This window comes from Sturnus vulgaris, chromosome 2 (assembly GCF_052056855.1).
Source record: "Sturnus vulgaris isolate bStuVul1 chromosome 2, bStuVul1.hap1, whole genome shotgun sequence".
NCBI lineage: Eukaryota > Metazoa > Chordata > Aves > Passeriformes > Sturnidae > Sturnus > Sturnus vulgaris.
The window spans coordinates 95,673,430-95,688,545 of record NC_142244.1 but is presented as its reverse complement, the minus strand read 5'-3'; the positions used below and the strand labels follow the sequence as shown (position 1 = coordinate 95,688,545).

The window sequence follows — 15,116 nt, the reverse complement described above, 5'->3', positions numbered from 1 at the left end:
TGCAAATGCCCAGGCAAAATGTGCTCACATCTCACCTGCACCTATGTGCCTTTATGCTCCTTGGAATGGCACTAGCACCCTCTCTTTTCAAATACTCTATCCATCTCTCAGTCTGAAAATTCTTCCAGACTTCATTAGTCATGCTATCAAACTTTTGTCACCAAAGCACATCCAATTACATAGTTTCAAAATACCTATTTTTTTATAACTATATTTATCCTCCCTTGTTCAGGCATGTCATTGATTCATTATCTGTGAAACTCTTTCATGTGAAACTCTTGCTATGAGTCTAACAAAGCTGGGTTCTTGTGTGTTCCAGAACCTCTCAGAGAAGCATGCCTGGTGCAGATTCATGAAATGTCTAAAATTTAGGTACAACTAAGGTGTCCAAATTGGGAAGACTGTATTTCGATCTATATGTTTTCTAAAACCGATTATGGTCATAATTTAAATCCACAAAAAAAACTACAGAAACTGGCCAGGAGTGGGTAAGCTGTGGTGACTCACAAGCTATCCAGCTGTTCTATAGGACAAAGCCACCTGACCCGTCTTTCTTGATAAGTTGTTTCCAAGTGCAAACTCATCTTCTATAAACCACAAAAAAAAAAAAAAAAAAAAAAAAAAAAAAAAAAAAAAAAAAAAAAAAAAAGAGAAAAGGTAGTATGTTTTGTCTCTCATATCCCTCTAGCAATATATGTGAAACATTTCATTTTCATCTTGGTTGCTGTTGCATTTTGCGTAAATATAAAAGCAAAGAGGCTTTTAATTTTATAGTGATGTGCAATTGAGATACCCTTTAATGAAATCTTTCAAACATTTTCATTTTTCTTCTTTTTAAAAAAAAATTCGGAACTTTAAACTGCGCTTTGTTATACCTGTTATTAAGACATATTATAAGTTAATACCTTTGAAACCAACCAACCAGAAATTAAGCAAATTTCCTATACATATTCAGGCATATCCATGTAAGGGCTCATTCCTTCTCTGACAACATGTGCATGTGAAAAGTCTGATTTGCACAGGACACATTTGAAATAGCACTGTAAAGCCTGGTAGGCTTCTGTACCCAACCACTTGCTATTCCATGAAGGAAGAGCAGGAGCCACAGGAATAGCCCACAGGTAGTTCTCTGCCCCAGGAACACCATTGTGTATCAGTGATAAAAGTGCCCTTTGTGTCACTCACCTTTCCTTGCGCCTGGAACTAATCACGTGTGGGGTGTCTCATGAACGCTGCACATCATTTCCTTTCTCATGACTAACATGTAGCTGTCCCTCATTATGACAAGTAGAAATGCAGCCTTAAGGTGAGGCCATTGTGTGAAGTCAAATGTGGGCATTTTAGTCATGCCATAGGTGCCTCTTACAGGTGCTCCTGTGGGGTTTTTAAGAAAGAAGATAACAGGATAAGGGTTGTGAGCTATTAGATGTTATGATGGGCTTGTTTTATATTTTCTAGTTAAGCTTCTCCTGCTACAGAACATTCCCAAGCCAACAGACCTCAGTACTTGCTCTAGGGGCTGCTGTACTGCATAGGTGTCAAGTAAGTCCTAAAGGATGGTGAGATGGACTTCATTGATTCATGGACTTATGCTGCCATGAGGGCTTCAAACTGACTTGAACAAAATAAATAATCCCTGCAATAGAAGAGTTAAATGGAGGGGAACAGTTTCTTCTAAGTGGATTATGAATCTAGTGCAGAACTGTGCCTACTTCAGAATAAATTAGAAAGTAGATTCAGGCCAACTGAAGCTACAGTTTAAGTTAATGTATACCCTGGAGGAAGACGGGGACTGGCTCCTGAAAAGTAGCTTTACTGATTCTAATATGCCACAAAGGTTATGATTTCTTGGTGATGACTGTTTGAGTATTTACATTTAGAGGAAAAACCTTGCTATTCCTGCAGCAGCTGTAGGCAGTCTGCTTTGTGTGTTTTAGAGAATAGTGTTCGTGTACCCTTTGATGACACAAAGGAGTTTTTTTCTGTTTGTTTCAGGTTTGGCAGTTACTTCATACAACTTCAGACATTGTGACTTCAGACTGTGACTTTCAGACATGAGATTGCAATAAGGCAATTCTAAATCACTAATGTTCTTTATTTTCAGTGTAAAGAGTTTAAAACCTTTTTGGAGGACAAGTTTGCTTCAAATTATTAACAGGCTTATTTGATTTATTTTCTTTATCCACCTTTATTATTATTGTTATTGCTATTATTCTTTTCTTCTCACAGGTTATTCATCAGCTTAGACTTTCTGAGAATGAGAGTGTGGCTCTACAGGAGCTTCTAGATTGGAGGAGAAAGCTGTGTGAAGAGAGAGAAGACTGGCAGCAAATATTGCACAATACTGAGCAAAGAATCACAGCCCCACCTCCACCCCCTTGTAAGAAGCCGACGCTGCTGAAGAAGGTAGAAGATACCTCCTGCAACAGACTCTCTTCAGGCATATGGGATACCACCATATGATTCACATGTGTATTTGCAGACTGCTAGGAATGGAACCATCTAATGTCTTCAATCTGCACAATCAGCAAGTTTTCTTCCCTTCACAAAATGTGCAGGGGTTTTTTACAAGCACTAATTCAATAGCACAGGATGGAGGAGCTGTTTAGATCTGTCACGTGTGTGTGTGTGTACATGTGTGTGTTTGTTCTTTTCATATATATACATGTATACATATATGTGTGCACCAGCAAGTATGTATATGTATGCATATGTATATATATATATGGAGACAAACTGCACTATAACTACTAAGTTTAAAAGTACAAAACTGTCACATAGAATTCTCCCATGGACAATGAAGAAATTATGTTAAGCAAATGATGATGGGGAGAAGTGACTGACAGACATTTTGGAGAGATCACGAAAGTCTAAGTGCACACTGTACAGCTGTTTTATACAGTACAAAAATATGTTTCTTGTTCCCTAATGAATGGGTTTATTATATTATATGTATACATATATATATATTTCTTTGTAGATGTCTGTGTTCTATGGAGATTATTTACATGTTTATTTCTGGTGTTTTATAACTTCATGCAATTGGTGCTGTCGTTCTTTCTTCAAAATACAGGTAATAAATTCAGTACTTGCATTTTTCTTTCATAGATTGTCTTTAACAGCATACCAAACAGTTTCAACACTGTGTTATTTTTTCCAGAACTGGCAATATCCTTTCTAAAATCCAATCCTGAAATTCTTGCAAAGCTCCTATGTGCAGGAGTGATTTGGTGCTGTTCACAGTCATGAATTAGAAACCATTACTTCTTTTTGATGGACCTGCATTTCTGAATGTGCGAACTGTGAATTTTGAAGTTACATCTCAAATCTTATTTCATTCTGGGTTATGTAAAATAATGAGGCATTCATTTAGATTGTAAGTGTGGTTTGAAATTCATACCTGATTATGCATAAGGTCAGGTGTCAGTGGAAAGATACATAATGGTAATGAGGTATGAAAATAGGTCTGTGATTTACTGTTACAAGCCAAAAGGCTTTGCAGAGATGGGTATATCAAAGTATTATGTCCTTATTATTGTAGCACAGTGATGCATTTATACCTCAAATTTCATGTAATGAAATGGTTTCAGAAATTGCAGCATTCTCGTTAGTGTAGGTGAGTTCTGAGCAGTAATGTTAATTTATGAAAAACATGCTGCTGGGAACTTGTTAGTTATTGCCCAGCAGTCTTTGAAATACTGCTTTGCCACTAAAAGGTGTAGTTTATATATATTTACAGTTACTTTTCTGGAGCTACTTCTTTTAAGTTCTTGGAGTATGTAGAGCCAGTGTGGAACCCTTTACTTGGTTGTTTGTCCCATTCCTATTGAGATCCAGGAAAAAGTGTTTCCAGTTTTGCAAGTGGATATAAAACAAGTATTTTCAAATATAAGCTAGGTCTAAAATGGTGCTCTCTTGGTTGGAAGTTGTTGGAAAAGGAAAAAATCCATAGCGGTGTAGGTTTTTCCATAACGTTTGGCAGAAGTTTCGAGCAGGCTGAATAGCAAAAAGCAATCACATGCTTGTTTGTTTGTTTATACAGAGAAGCAGCAAAACTCAAATTGCTCCCACGAGCATCATCAAGCTGTAGGCAGAATTAAGCACCTTCTCTTGCTGGAGACTAGAACAGACATTTTGGGTAGACAATGAAGGGGAGACACCAAGTTAGCTCAGAATTTTGCCTTGTTACCACTGTTATCTTCACAGAAGTCCTCTATGTAAGATTATCCACTTCTATTTCATGGAGAATGACGAACTCTAGACTCCAAATCTTACCTTTGACTGATGTAAATGGCCACAGATAATGACTTTATCCAGGAGGGGCAGGTAACCCCTGTGAGTGAGGTTATGCAGAAAACAACTCTCACCTGCTACACAAGTATGCCAGGATGCATTTGTACCTGGAAGAACTGAGGTTTCTGGTGTTTTTCTCAGATAATCAGGGACACACAGAGATCCCTCTGTGAGTGCAAAATGAACCAGCTCCAGAACTGGATGCAGGAGAACTAATTAACCTGACCTTGCAGCTATTTTGCTTCCAGGATGCAGGTTGTTATCCCTACATGGCACAGCATCTCTATACAACAACATCTACCCAGCCAGCCCAGCAGTGCTGAGCACCTCAGTGCACTGAGACGTGCAGACATGCCCTGAGGCTTATCACTCCCCAAATGGGCCTGGCGAACAGCCCTCCCATAAACTCTATCATATTGCTAACCCTAATGCTCACTAGCTGGCTTGGCCACTGGTAGCAATCAATCCACAGCAGCCTGGAAGTTTAAGACAAGCTGTAAAAACTGACTGAGAAGCCAGTTTAGATCATGCCAAAATCCCTGCTGCTGCAGTGAGCTTGCTCCCAGTCACTTAGCTATTTGTAAGGTGAGCTTGTGTATCTCCAGATGACACTGTTGTCATTGCTGCACTTGGAACACTGGAGTACCGAGAGGGGAGAAAATGCATTTGTCAAATGGAGTTTAAAATGGGAAACAGTATAAATAAACATTATCCTATTTGCAGTCCTTACTAAAAGTTGTGTTAGAACTGTGAGCAGCCTCAGGAGCTCAACTGCAGGAGCTCAAATGAGGTCTTAAAGAACTTTTTTGCTACTCGTTCAAAGTCCAATTGTGCCCTATTACAGCAGTGTGAATAAGTGTGGAAAAAAGGTATGCAGATTTTCTAGCAGTTTCATCAACAGTTACATGGGAGAAGCCAGTAGACCCCTGATTCTGGCAATCTGATTCTACAGACAATGAGCAAAGCAGATTGTAATCCCCTGTGCAGAAGGCCTTCATGCTATTTTTTGCAAACTTGGGTAATATGTATGTTTTCTGGGGCTGTTCTTTACAGCGTGTCACCACAGTGCAATATGACAAGCTTAGAAGACTTTTTTTGTTTTGTTTCAATTTTGTTTTTGATTCCAAGTTACATAATGGCTAACTTTTTACTTGGAAAAATTTTTCATGATATTCCATTAAAGTGCAGTACTATAGGAATAAAGTACTTGCTTTAAAACATGTTTTAAATATTTCTCTAATGGCAGTAAGACACTCTAGAGTGTGACTTATGATGTCATAATTCACACCTAGTGTGTTCATTGGTCTCTTGGCCTTTGGCCTCGTGCCTAACAATGCAGTTAGTAGGGAATTATTATACCATAATTCACACCCTACTGCGTCTTATTGCTTAAATAACCATACCCCCAGAGGTGTCTTAAAACTACCGTTAAAGTTTATATTGTGTATCAAAATGTGTTTACAGGGCTGGGAAAATATACTATTGACATTTTGAAAGCCTGAGAAGTAGTTTTAGCAGAAGTGTACAGTGCTTGTAAATTAATCTCCCCAGTGGAGTATGCACCAGCCAATTACAGTATTTCTTGAGTATATGAAGTCCTGTCTTGCACATTAAAAAATAGCTTAAAAATAAAAAAAGCCTTATGAATTTAATAATCTGAAGGGGAAGATTAAACTCTATGGGCATTCTAATGCCTTTAATAACCAGTGAAAAATCTAAAATATATTTATATTTGCAATAAAGCAATTTCAGGATGCTGGGATTATCATCAGATAATCACTCCTCCACGTTGTGCCTTATTGCTTAATTTTTAATATGTGAAAAAACCGAAACGCCTAACAAATCAATCTGTCCTTCAGCATAAGGTAAGAGGAATCAGATATATTTTACACCTTAAAAAGTCATTGGTCTTAAAGCCAAGGGAATTATGAAACCATATTAAACCACAATAAAAGAAAAACATCTATTGGCAGGCATTTTTTAAAGCTTGTATATCTTACTTGTTACTCCTGAAATAGCACTTGGTGTTTTTAGTTGCTGTAGTTAGATTCCTGTTGCAGTTTTGAAGCAAAACTTTTTTTTAAAAACTGATGTAGACGTTCAGAGAGATACATGCACCGATATTTTTCAAAAGATCTGTGTACAGCATGAAGTGATAAGCCTTTTAAAAATTTGTATTGTTTACAAAACAATAGTATGATTGTTAAGTGAATTGCATTTACCTTTTTTTTTTGGCAGTGATCCTTTTTTATTCTGAAAGGTTTAATTACTTTCATTAATAACTTTATTATACTGCAGATCTTTTGTGTGTGGGACAGAGAATTTCATTAACTTGCTAAGAAAGCATAATAGATTGTAGCATAGTTCTAAAGTGATAGTAATAGCCATATTAACTGTAGCTTTTAATTCTGCTGTATAATATTGGCACCCTGGTAATCCTGTTATTCTTATCTCTATAAAGCCTGCTAATATCTGAAATGCTCTGAGGAACTTTAAGTAAGTTTTGCCATTCACTTGTTAAATAATAAATGTAACTAAACTCTGTACAAAACAGTTTTTCAGAATGGTATTAAACATTTCATGGCTTTGTGTTTTAAATATATAATTTCTAAAAAGAAAGCACCACCTGAGCATAACTATTTGACAATAGCTGAACAAAATAGAAGAAAATGCTTTTCTTCCAGTTCTGCTGTTCTCTGTATACTCAGGACTTTCCTTTTGAGAAGAAATAAATAAATCCCAGTGTTGGCTTATATTGTGGCTGTGAGAATTAGATCATTAGCAAAGACTGTCTGTCCTCCCCACTGTGGTTTGGCCTTTTCACCCACCCATGAATGTATGCTGGATTTGGGCAAATCATGCAGTTTGCTGTGAAGTGTCATAGGCAGAAGTTCAATCAAGTAATGATCTGACTTTTTGAGGATTTTTGATTTATTACTTCATCTTGAATTAATTAGACATATTTATTTCATCCCTAATTAGCTTGGTTTGGTTCTCATATATGTGAATAAAGTCCCCTCTTAGTACTTTTCTATTTCCTGTCAGCTTAATTTTCAATCAGAGTTTTATGATAAAAAAGAAAATGTGGTTAAATTAAATTACAGCATAACCTTTATGATTCTATTTTGAAAAAAAAACAACTTTAAAATACTGAAATGGAATATTGCAGTATTTCAATGTGTTTTTCACCTTTTCTAGCTGAAATTATGTGTTGGATGCAGTCTGAATTTGCACATAATTTCAACTCTTCACAAACATACATTTTCATAAATCCACTCTTCTCTGAAAAGACCACACTAATGGATATTTGTTTGGAGATGCAGAAGAATTGCTGAGGTCTTTTGAAGTATCAACAGGGAAAACTTGACAAGCACAGGTATATTGCTGTCATAGCAGTGTTCATGTGATAGTAGCTAATGCTTGTGCCCTCACTGTGTTTTATTTGGGTTCTAGCCCCTTCTCAGTCTACCTGGATATGTAGTCACCTGTCTCCTGACACTCATTAGAGTACAGAAAGAAAAGTGCTGCATCTGTCATATACTCTCAGGGAAAGGGCAGAAATATGTCTCAGACTCTCTCTAATTAAAGCTTAATATAAATTATTTACATATTTCCAAAAATGAGTATTGGAATGCAACTTTCTCATTGTCCAAATGTGACCAAAACACTAGGCTTGGAATATGTGGCAATGAAATAGCCATTAACAGCTATTAAATTAATTTTTATTAAATATAGATATAGCTCCTCTGTCTCACAACGTATAACGTGGTGGTCAGGAAATTATTTCAAAAACTAGGGGACCTGATTATGTATCCTTTCAGGAAGACAACTCCATGTGGTTTGTTTGAATTAAAACCATCTTTAGCTGATTTTAGTGCAGACTGTCCCTAGAAGAGTGGTCAGAGCCTTACAAATCAGATGAGCAGCCAAGGAGTTGTCTAATCTGACAGGACTAAAATAGGAAAACATTTGTGGATGGATGGTAGGTTTGGGTAAATGCTTTGGAAATTTCCAGATATCATGGCCTTCCTCATGTTCTGACCAGTATTCTGACTATAGATTTGGTTTAAATTCTTGCCCAATGAATCTAGTCACAATCAGTCAATGCAGTTAAAAATATCTTGAATAGAAATTACTTCTCTAGTCATCTAAACTTGTATTTTAGTAACATGATTACTGAAAGTATTTATTCACATCTAGCTTTTACTAATGTAGCTGCCATGTCTGTAATATGAATTTAGCAGTTAAAAAAGGGAAAAAGACAATATGGAAATAAGTGCATTTGAAACATAGCTTCTATGTTCATGCTGAGACTGGGGCTCCTTAGGCTTTAGAATTATCCTAAGTAGCATGGCAGGTGCCATATCATCTAAGATCAAGACAATGTCCCAAAAGTAGCTCTCAAACTTTAAAGACGTGCTTCAGCCTTAAGCTTCTATTCTGTGTAATCCCTGAGTTCTCACCAGGCATGAGTAGATACCAAAGTCAGACATCATGCAGCCTGGAAAGATGCATCTTTGTCTCCTGGGGGGAGACAAACACCCAGACCTCAGCTTCTCTTATGTGGGAAAGACATTCTATTTAGTTGGTCAAAGGCACAGTGATGGATGATTTATATCTTGTATAAGTGTGCTTGCTTTTCTGGACAAGATATAACACATTGTAGAAGGCTTATTTGTTCAACAGAAAAGTTGAGTTGTAGCTGGAGAATGTGGATCTAGTTTAAGTTCTATTTTTTTAATTTTGCAAAGATCTTTAACTAAGTTCAGGATTTTATCCTAGCTGATTTTTGTGGCCCACAGATGAAAAAAAAAAAAAAAAAAAAAAAAAAAAAAAAAAAAAAAAAAAAAAGAAGGAATGTATTTATCTAGTATTTTATGTAATCCTCGTATAGGAATAAAAGGCCAGATCCTAGTGAGGAATCAGTTCCTATAAGGAAATTAAAAGACCTGCTCTTTAGGTGCATTGTTTCTGAAGAGATAGGCAGGACTAAACTGGGTTTCCATACTGGCTGTCTGGGCTTCCAACTCCAGACTCCAAATTTCTTGTCATGAAAGAGGCACTGTGGGAGAGAAAAGGAGAATCATAGATTTGTTTAGGTCGGAAAAGACCTCTGAGATTGAGTCTGACAGTAAACCAAACTCTGCCAAGTCCATCACTAAACCATATCCCTAAATGTCACATCTACAAGTCTTTTAAATACCTCGAGTCTAAACCTCCCTGCACAACTTAAGGCCATTTCCTCCATCCTATCACTTGTTACTTGTGAGAAAAGACCAGCCCACACCTGGCTACAACTTCTTTTCAGGGACTTGGAGAGGGTGATAAGGTTGGATTCCTCTACTGCCAAGGCAGGCTATTGAAACTCCTTGCCTCCATGGGTAAAGCTGCTTCCAATCAGCCCCCAACCTGTGCTGTTACACAGGGATTTTTCACTGGGGATCCAAAATTTTACCTTGTTTTTGAACAATGTCCATGTTCTGACAGTCCATTCCTTCAGGCTGCCAGCATCCACTGACACATCCCTGTGCTCCAGAGATTTACTGAAGAATTTATGCCTCCTCATCTTGCTGCATACACAGAATTTGCTGTGTATTATGCACAAATGTATTGATTGTACAGCTCATTAATAAATATACAATTTTCCTCAGTGCTAACCCTGAAGGAAAGCTACTATGTGGCTGATAGCTGGACTTTATGCTGTTGTAATACACTTTGAACCTGGTGGTCCAGCTAATTTGTTGTTGTTATTGAACATGAAGTCCACCTACATGAATCAAATCTCATCAGTTAGATTGTAGGCTGCTCTCATAGACAGCAACCTTGGTTCACAATAAAGTAGACAAAGAGATAGCTAAAAATAAGTTCCAAGGAAGTAATCATTGGCAAACTGGCAGGAAGGAGAGATTCTACATTGGATCTCTTCTTAAGAGTCATCTGAGACCCACTTCTTTTCCAAATATTTGTTGTTTGAATAGAAGAACTTGTATAAAACTAAGGATGGCACCAAACTCGAATGAGCTTATAAGAGTGCTGGGCCAGAAGTCAAAATGATAATGAAAAATTGCTAAAGGTTCTCCCACAGTGTTGGAATGTAAGAGAAGCTCATTTAGCCCTCAGTGGAGAAAAGCATGCCCACAAATCTGAGACATGTCAGGGCTTCAAGACTCAAAGCTCTCTCTAGAGAGAGAAAAGATCAGTTTTGGAAGACCATGTCTAGGAACCAAGTATAGTCTGGTGGAGTTTGTGTGTACTGTGCTGAGACAGCGATCTATGGCACACAGCACTTGGCATGAAACAAATTGTATTGTCATAAGTGTGGTATTGCATGGAGATACACTTTGTGAATGTGTGTGTGCATGTGTCTCTTTTGCTGTCTGTAAGTTAAACATGTTCTCCTTAGGTGTTACTACAAATAAAGCCCTTATAGGAACACTGGGATTCTCCATTCAAACTTGACAAAAACTCTGCAAATTCTATTCCATTATATGTCTTCACGTGTTAGAAATGTTTTCCTTTCCCTGTACAGTCCAAACTCCAAATCCTGTTATTTGGAGAAATAATACTTCCTATGTCTCCCTCTGCTTTTCATACATGGAAATAATAGGTAGGTGAGAGTTCTGTAAGAAGATAAAGCAAGATTTAGCTCTGCTTGGGTAGAATCAGAGAGCATATCAAAGGTACCACTGGACAGGAAGTAGCTCCACAAGATCATGACAGTTGAAAATTAGGAAGCAAGTGATTTTATCTCTCTCCTTGTTGGTGGTTTTTTCATACGTTTTTTCATACATTTAAGTTACAATCAATGACTTAAATTATGACAAAGAATCTTAGAATCATAGAATTCCTTAGACTGGAAAAGACCTAAGAAGAAAATGAAAATGCCAAGATCCAGGAGTCATCTTTTTTTATCTAGATACTGCTATTACAAGATCCATTTTGCTTTGTTGCAGCCTTGACATGAAGGCACGTGAAGATAAGATTGAGAGCAGCCCTGAGGAGAAGAACTTGGGGATGTTGGTTGACAAGAAGCTCAGTATGACCCTGCAATGTGCACTCACAGCCCAGAAAGCCAACCCTGTTCTGAGCTGCATCCAAAGCAGTGTGGGCAGCATGGAAGTGCTCCTCCCCCTCTACTCTGCTCTTGTGAGTCTCCACCTGCAGTGCTGCATCCAGCTCTGGGGTCCCCAGCACAGGAAGGACATGGATCTGTTGGAGTGAATCTAGAGGAAGATGGTCAGATGCCTGGAGCTCCTCTCCTATGCAAACAGGCTGAGAGAGATGGTTGATCAGCCTGGAGAAGAGAAGGCTCCAGGGTGACCTTACAGCACCTTCCAGTACCTAAAGGGGGCTATGGGAGAGCTGAAGAAGAACTTTCACAAAGGCTGTAGTGGCAGGATATGGGGTAATGGCTTTAAACTGATAGAGAGCAGGTTTAAATTCGATATTAGGAAGGTATCTACTGTGAGGACTGTTGAGACACTGGAACAGTTTTCTCAGAGATACTGTGCATGCCCCATCCCTGGAAGTATTCAAGTTTTCAAGGTTGGATAGAGTACTTGTGCTCCCTTGTCTAGTGGAAGGTGCCCCTACCCGTGACAGGGGGGTTGGAACCAGTTGATCTTCCACACCAAATAATTGTGTGATTCTAAGATATCACCTTTCCAATATGATAAGGTATATATCTGTAATTATTCAGCTTTCAAGGTTAATGAGATTGCTAACTATGAGTGAGCTGTGATAGCTCCCTAACAGGTGATGAAGCCATGAACTCATTTCCCCACAGGATTTCAAACTGTCAACAAGTTGTAGCAAAAGTGCGTGCTTAGTTTAAGCATTGAATGTTGTCCTATATATAGAAGACAAAAGACATGCTTCTGCTTTCATAAATGTTCCTCTGAATTATAAATGGTTACTTAATAGATAAGAAAATGTGTCTCATCTTTACTGAGATTAGTTGGTCTTGAAGAGGCTACTTCATTATCAGAAACAAGTGGGAACCACCGTAGAAATCTTTCCCACACCTTGTCAGGGTCAAGTGACTAGCTCTGAGAACTCATTATGGCTTCTAATAAAAGCACAGCTCCTTATTTCTAATTGCAGAACCTAGTTCAGACAATTCCTAATTTAAACATATAAACACATAGAGGGATATAAAACTCACAGGTTATGACCCAAGAGCACTTGCCCTTGGAAGGGGTCATTGAGACACACAGAAGTTTCTGATTTCAATCTGATCATTGACCTCTGTAGTAGTAAACTTTATGCAAAGTGTGCCCTGAAAACTTTTGGACGCAAGATACTTGTGGTTTTGGAAGTTTTACTTTTTCCGCTGATTACTAAGTAAGAGTCAGTAAAATAATCCAGTTTAAAACCTCAAACATGTAGTCAAGTACAAATGTGAAGAGGTGAGCAATCAGGTCCCACACAGATAAAGATTTGGAAGTCATGAGTGTATTTGGTGCAGATTGTACAAGATGTGACTAAAAATTACTGCTGAAGGATAGTTTGGTTCTGAGAGCTGTCAGGAATCCTCGCTTCATAAATATGTTCATTCCATATGTTTAGCTTTACCTGCTCTTTTCACGACAAAAAACAGTTTAGCTACTTTTAGAACTTCTGAACAGGTAACATGTAAACAAATAGCTGTGCAATAATTTTTCTAGTTGTGCTTCATCATTTACTTCAGCTCAGTTGGATCATTGAGATTTTTGCAGTGCAAATCAGAATAACTACTGATCAGTAATTTATTCACAGAAATTGAAGTCTGTATATGTTCAGTAAGTCAGTCTCGGTGCTTGTGAAAAATACTCCTTTTGTTCATCAACAATCTGATGCAAGACAACTTGTTCCCCTCATTTGACTCTCACCTCCTACCCAGTCAGAAATAGTCATATTCCTACTGTGTTGCTCCTAGTGTACAACAAGACATGTTGTATATCTAAGATGTTTGAGGTACCTATTGAACACACTTGATGCTTCAGATTCTTTTACAGTATAACAGTCATAACTTCTGTAGCATCATTAGTAAATTGGTAGTAAATTCACAGCTGTGATTGACATAAACTGTTAGTATACATTATGTTCTGAAGCGTTGTGATTAGAATAAAACCTCTTTCCCAGTCACTGTGCACTCATGCTCAGCATGTTATGAGGAATAAGTTTCGAACCTGCATTTTGCAACTATGAAACAATATCTTCACTTTGAGCTTACTTGTAATTTTTCATAAGAAGCTTCACTGGCACCTGAAGGGACTATGAAATAAGAATTGAATAACATCAACCAAATAGTTTATTAGATGCAAGGAAATGGGCAAGCAAACAAATAAAAACAACTTGAAACATTTCTGCTTTCAAATTTTTTATCACTTTTCATTCAAATTGAAGTTTTTGACTTTCAGTATCAGAATAAAATACAATTGAAGAAACATTTCTACTTCATTATGTGCAGCAAAAAAAGGATTGACAACAGAGAACTATTTGCCGTCTCTCATGTGGATATGGTCATTACTTATTGGAGGCTGTTTTGTAACACAATGACCATCTGTCAGTAAGCACTGAAAACACTCAATCATGCTGGCTGTTACTGTTAAAATGCCACAATCACTGACTGATGTGAAGGACTAATAGTTTGGGGTTTTTTTTGCTAAGAACAATTACATATTTAGAAGGCAAAATTAGCTCTCATTGAAGTTGGTATAAATCCTGAACTGCTCCTCTGGAATCCAGGCATAATCTCTAGATTTATAGAAAGGTAGCAGATGTCACTTGTTGACCCAGACCTTTAATGGGAGGATATCAGGGAAGGACCTCCTTTTCAATTTTTGATTTTTTTAAATACCTGTGACAAAAAAGAAAATGGTTAATTAATTTGCATAATGAAAATAATTGATGCCATATTTTCTTCCCACATTGAAGGGATAGCTCAGAATCATGATCTGCTATTCTGCAGAAAGATATATATGTAGTTGTTGTTTGAGGGGTTCTGTTTACAGTTGTTCATTAAGATGTTCGTTTGAATGTTGCATCACATTTCTTTTTGCACTTGGTTTGGAGAATGGATGCTCAAATGAACTAGCAGCTGCCGTCAGAAACAAAGAATTAAAACTGGGTGTAATTCTGCACAAACCAGAATAATTAAACCCTCCAGGGAAGGCCTGGAACGAGAATCATTGAAATGCAGCCATATGACTACAAGTACCCCATTAACAATTTTTTTAATATATAGAAAGGGAAGAAATTCCCTCAGGGTGGCAGAATGAGTGAGAAATATGGCCTATACATTGAAGGTCATATGCATCACAGGGGTGGGAAAATATTTCTTAATTGAACTCCCCCCCCCCAGTATCATTTATTATGACCATGGGTTATAATTACTTAGCTTATTAAAATGCTTGACACAGTTAACGATTTAGTTAGCATCATACATCTCAACTGAAGGAGGAATAGGAAGGCAAAAGGAGGGAGTGATGGGGGAACTGTAGTCTTGAAAGAAATTGAGTATCTCTGAGAAGCCTACAGATGCTCAGCATTTCCCACAGAAGGATCTGATATGTAAAGGAGCTGATCCTTAAGGTTGCTACCTCATAAATCCTCTTTCTCTTGTTGAATCTCATCTCTCATTTCCTATTTCTCTTTGGTGCCATGCTAACAAACACTACATGGCACCCAGACTTTTGAAACAGGTAAGCTATGTGCAAGTCTAATGGTCCCCACTGTTTTCAAAGCCCCTATCACCCCAACACAAGGTGGTCAGACCTAGCAAAAGCTGCCCAGGGAAGCAGTAGAGTCACCATCCCTGGGAGTGTATAAGAAACAGCTGC

General features: G+C 37.7%; 1 protein-coding gene across 4 annotated transcripts in view; it reads left to right on the top strand.

Annotated features, from left to right (window-relative positions):
• Window positions 1-13,651, top strand: part of MYO16 (myosin XVI) — a 368,415-nt gene extending 354,764 nt beyond the window's left edge. For 3 of the 4 annotated variants that reach the window (XM_088160176.1, XM_014883245.2, XM_088160173.1), the window contains exon 35: window positions 2,230-7,046. In XM_088160176.1, the coding sequence (XP_088016302.1) occupies window positions 2,230-2,463 (234 nt within the window). In that variant the 3' untranslated portion in view covers window positions 2,464-7,046. Of the gene's footprint in view, window positions 1-2,229; window positions 7,047-11,246 lie in introns of those variants that run through there. The other variant, XM_088160175.1, reaches the window with a different exon arrangement.
• Window positions 13,652-15,116: the final 1,465 nt, after the last annotated feature.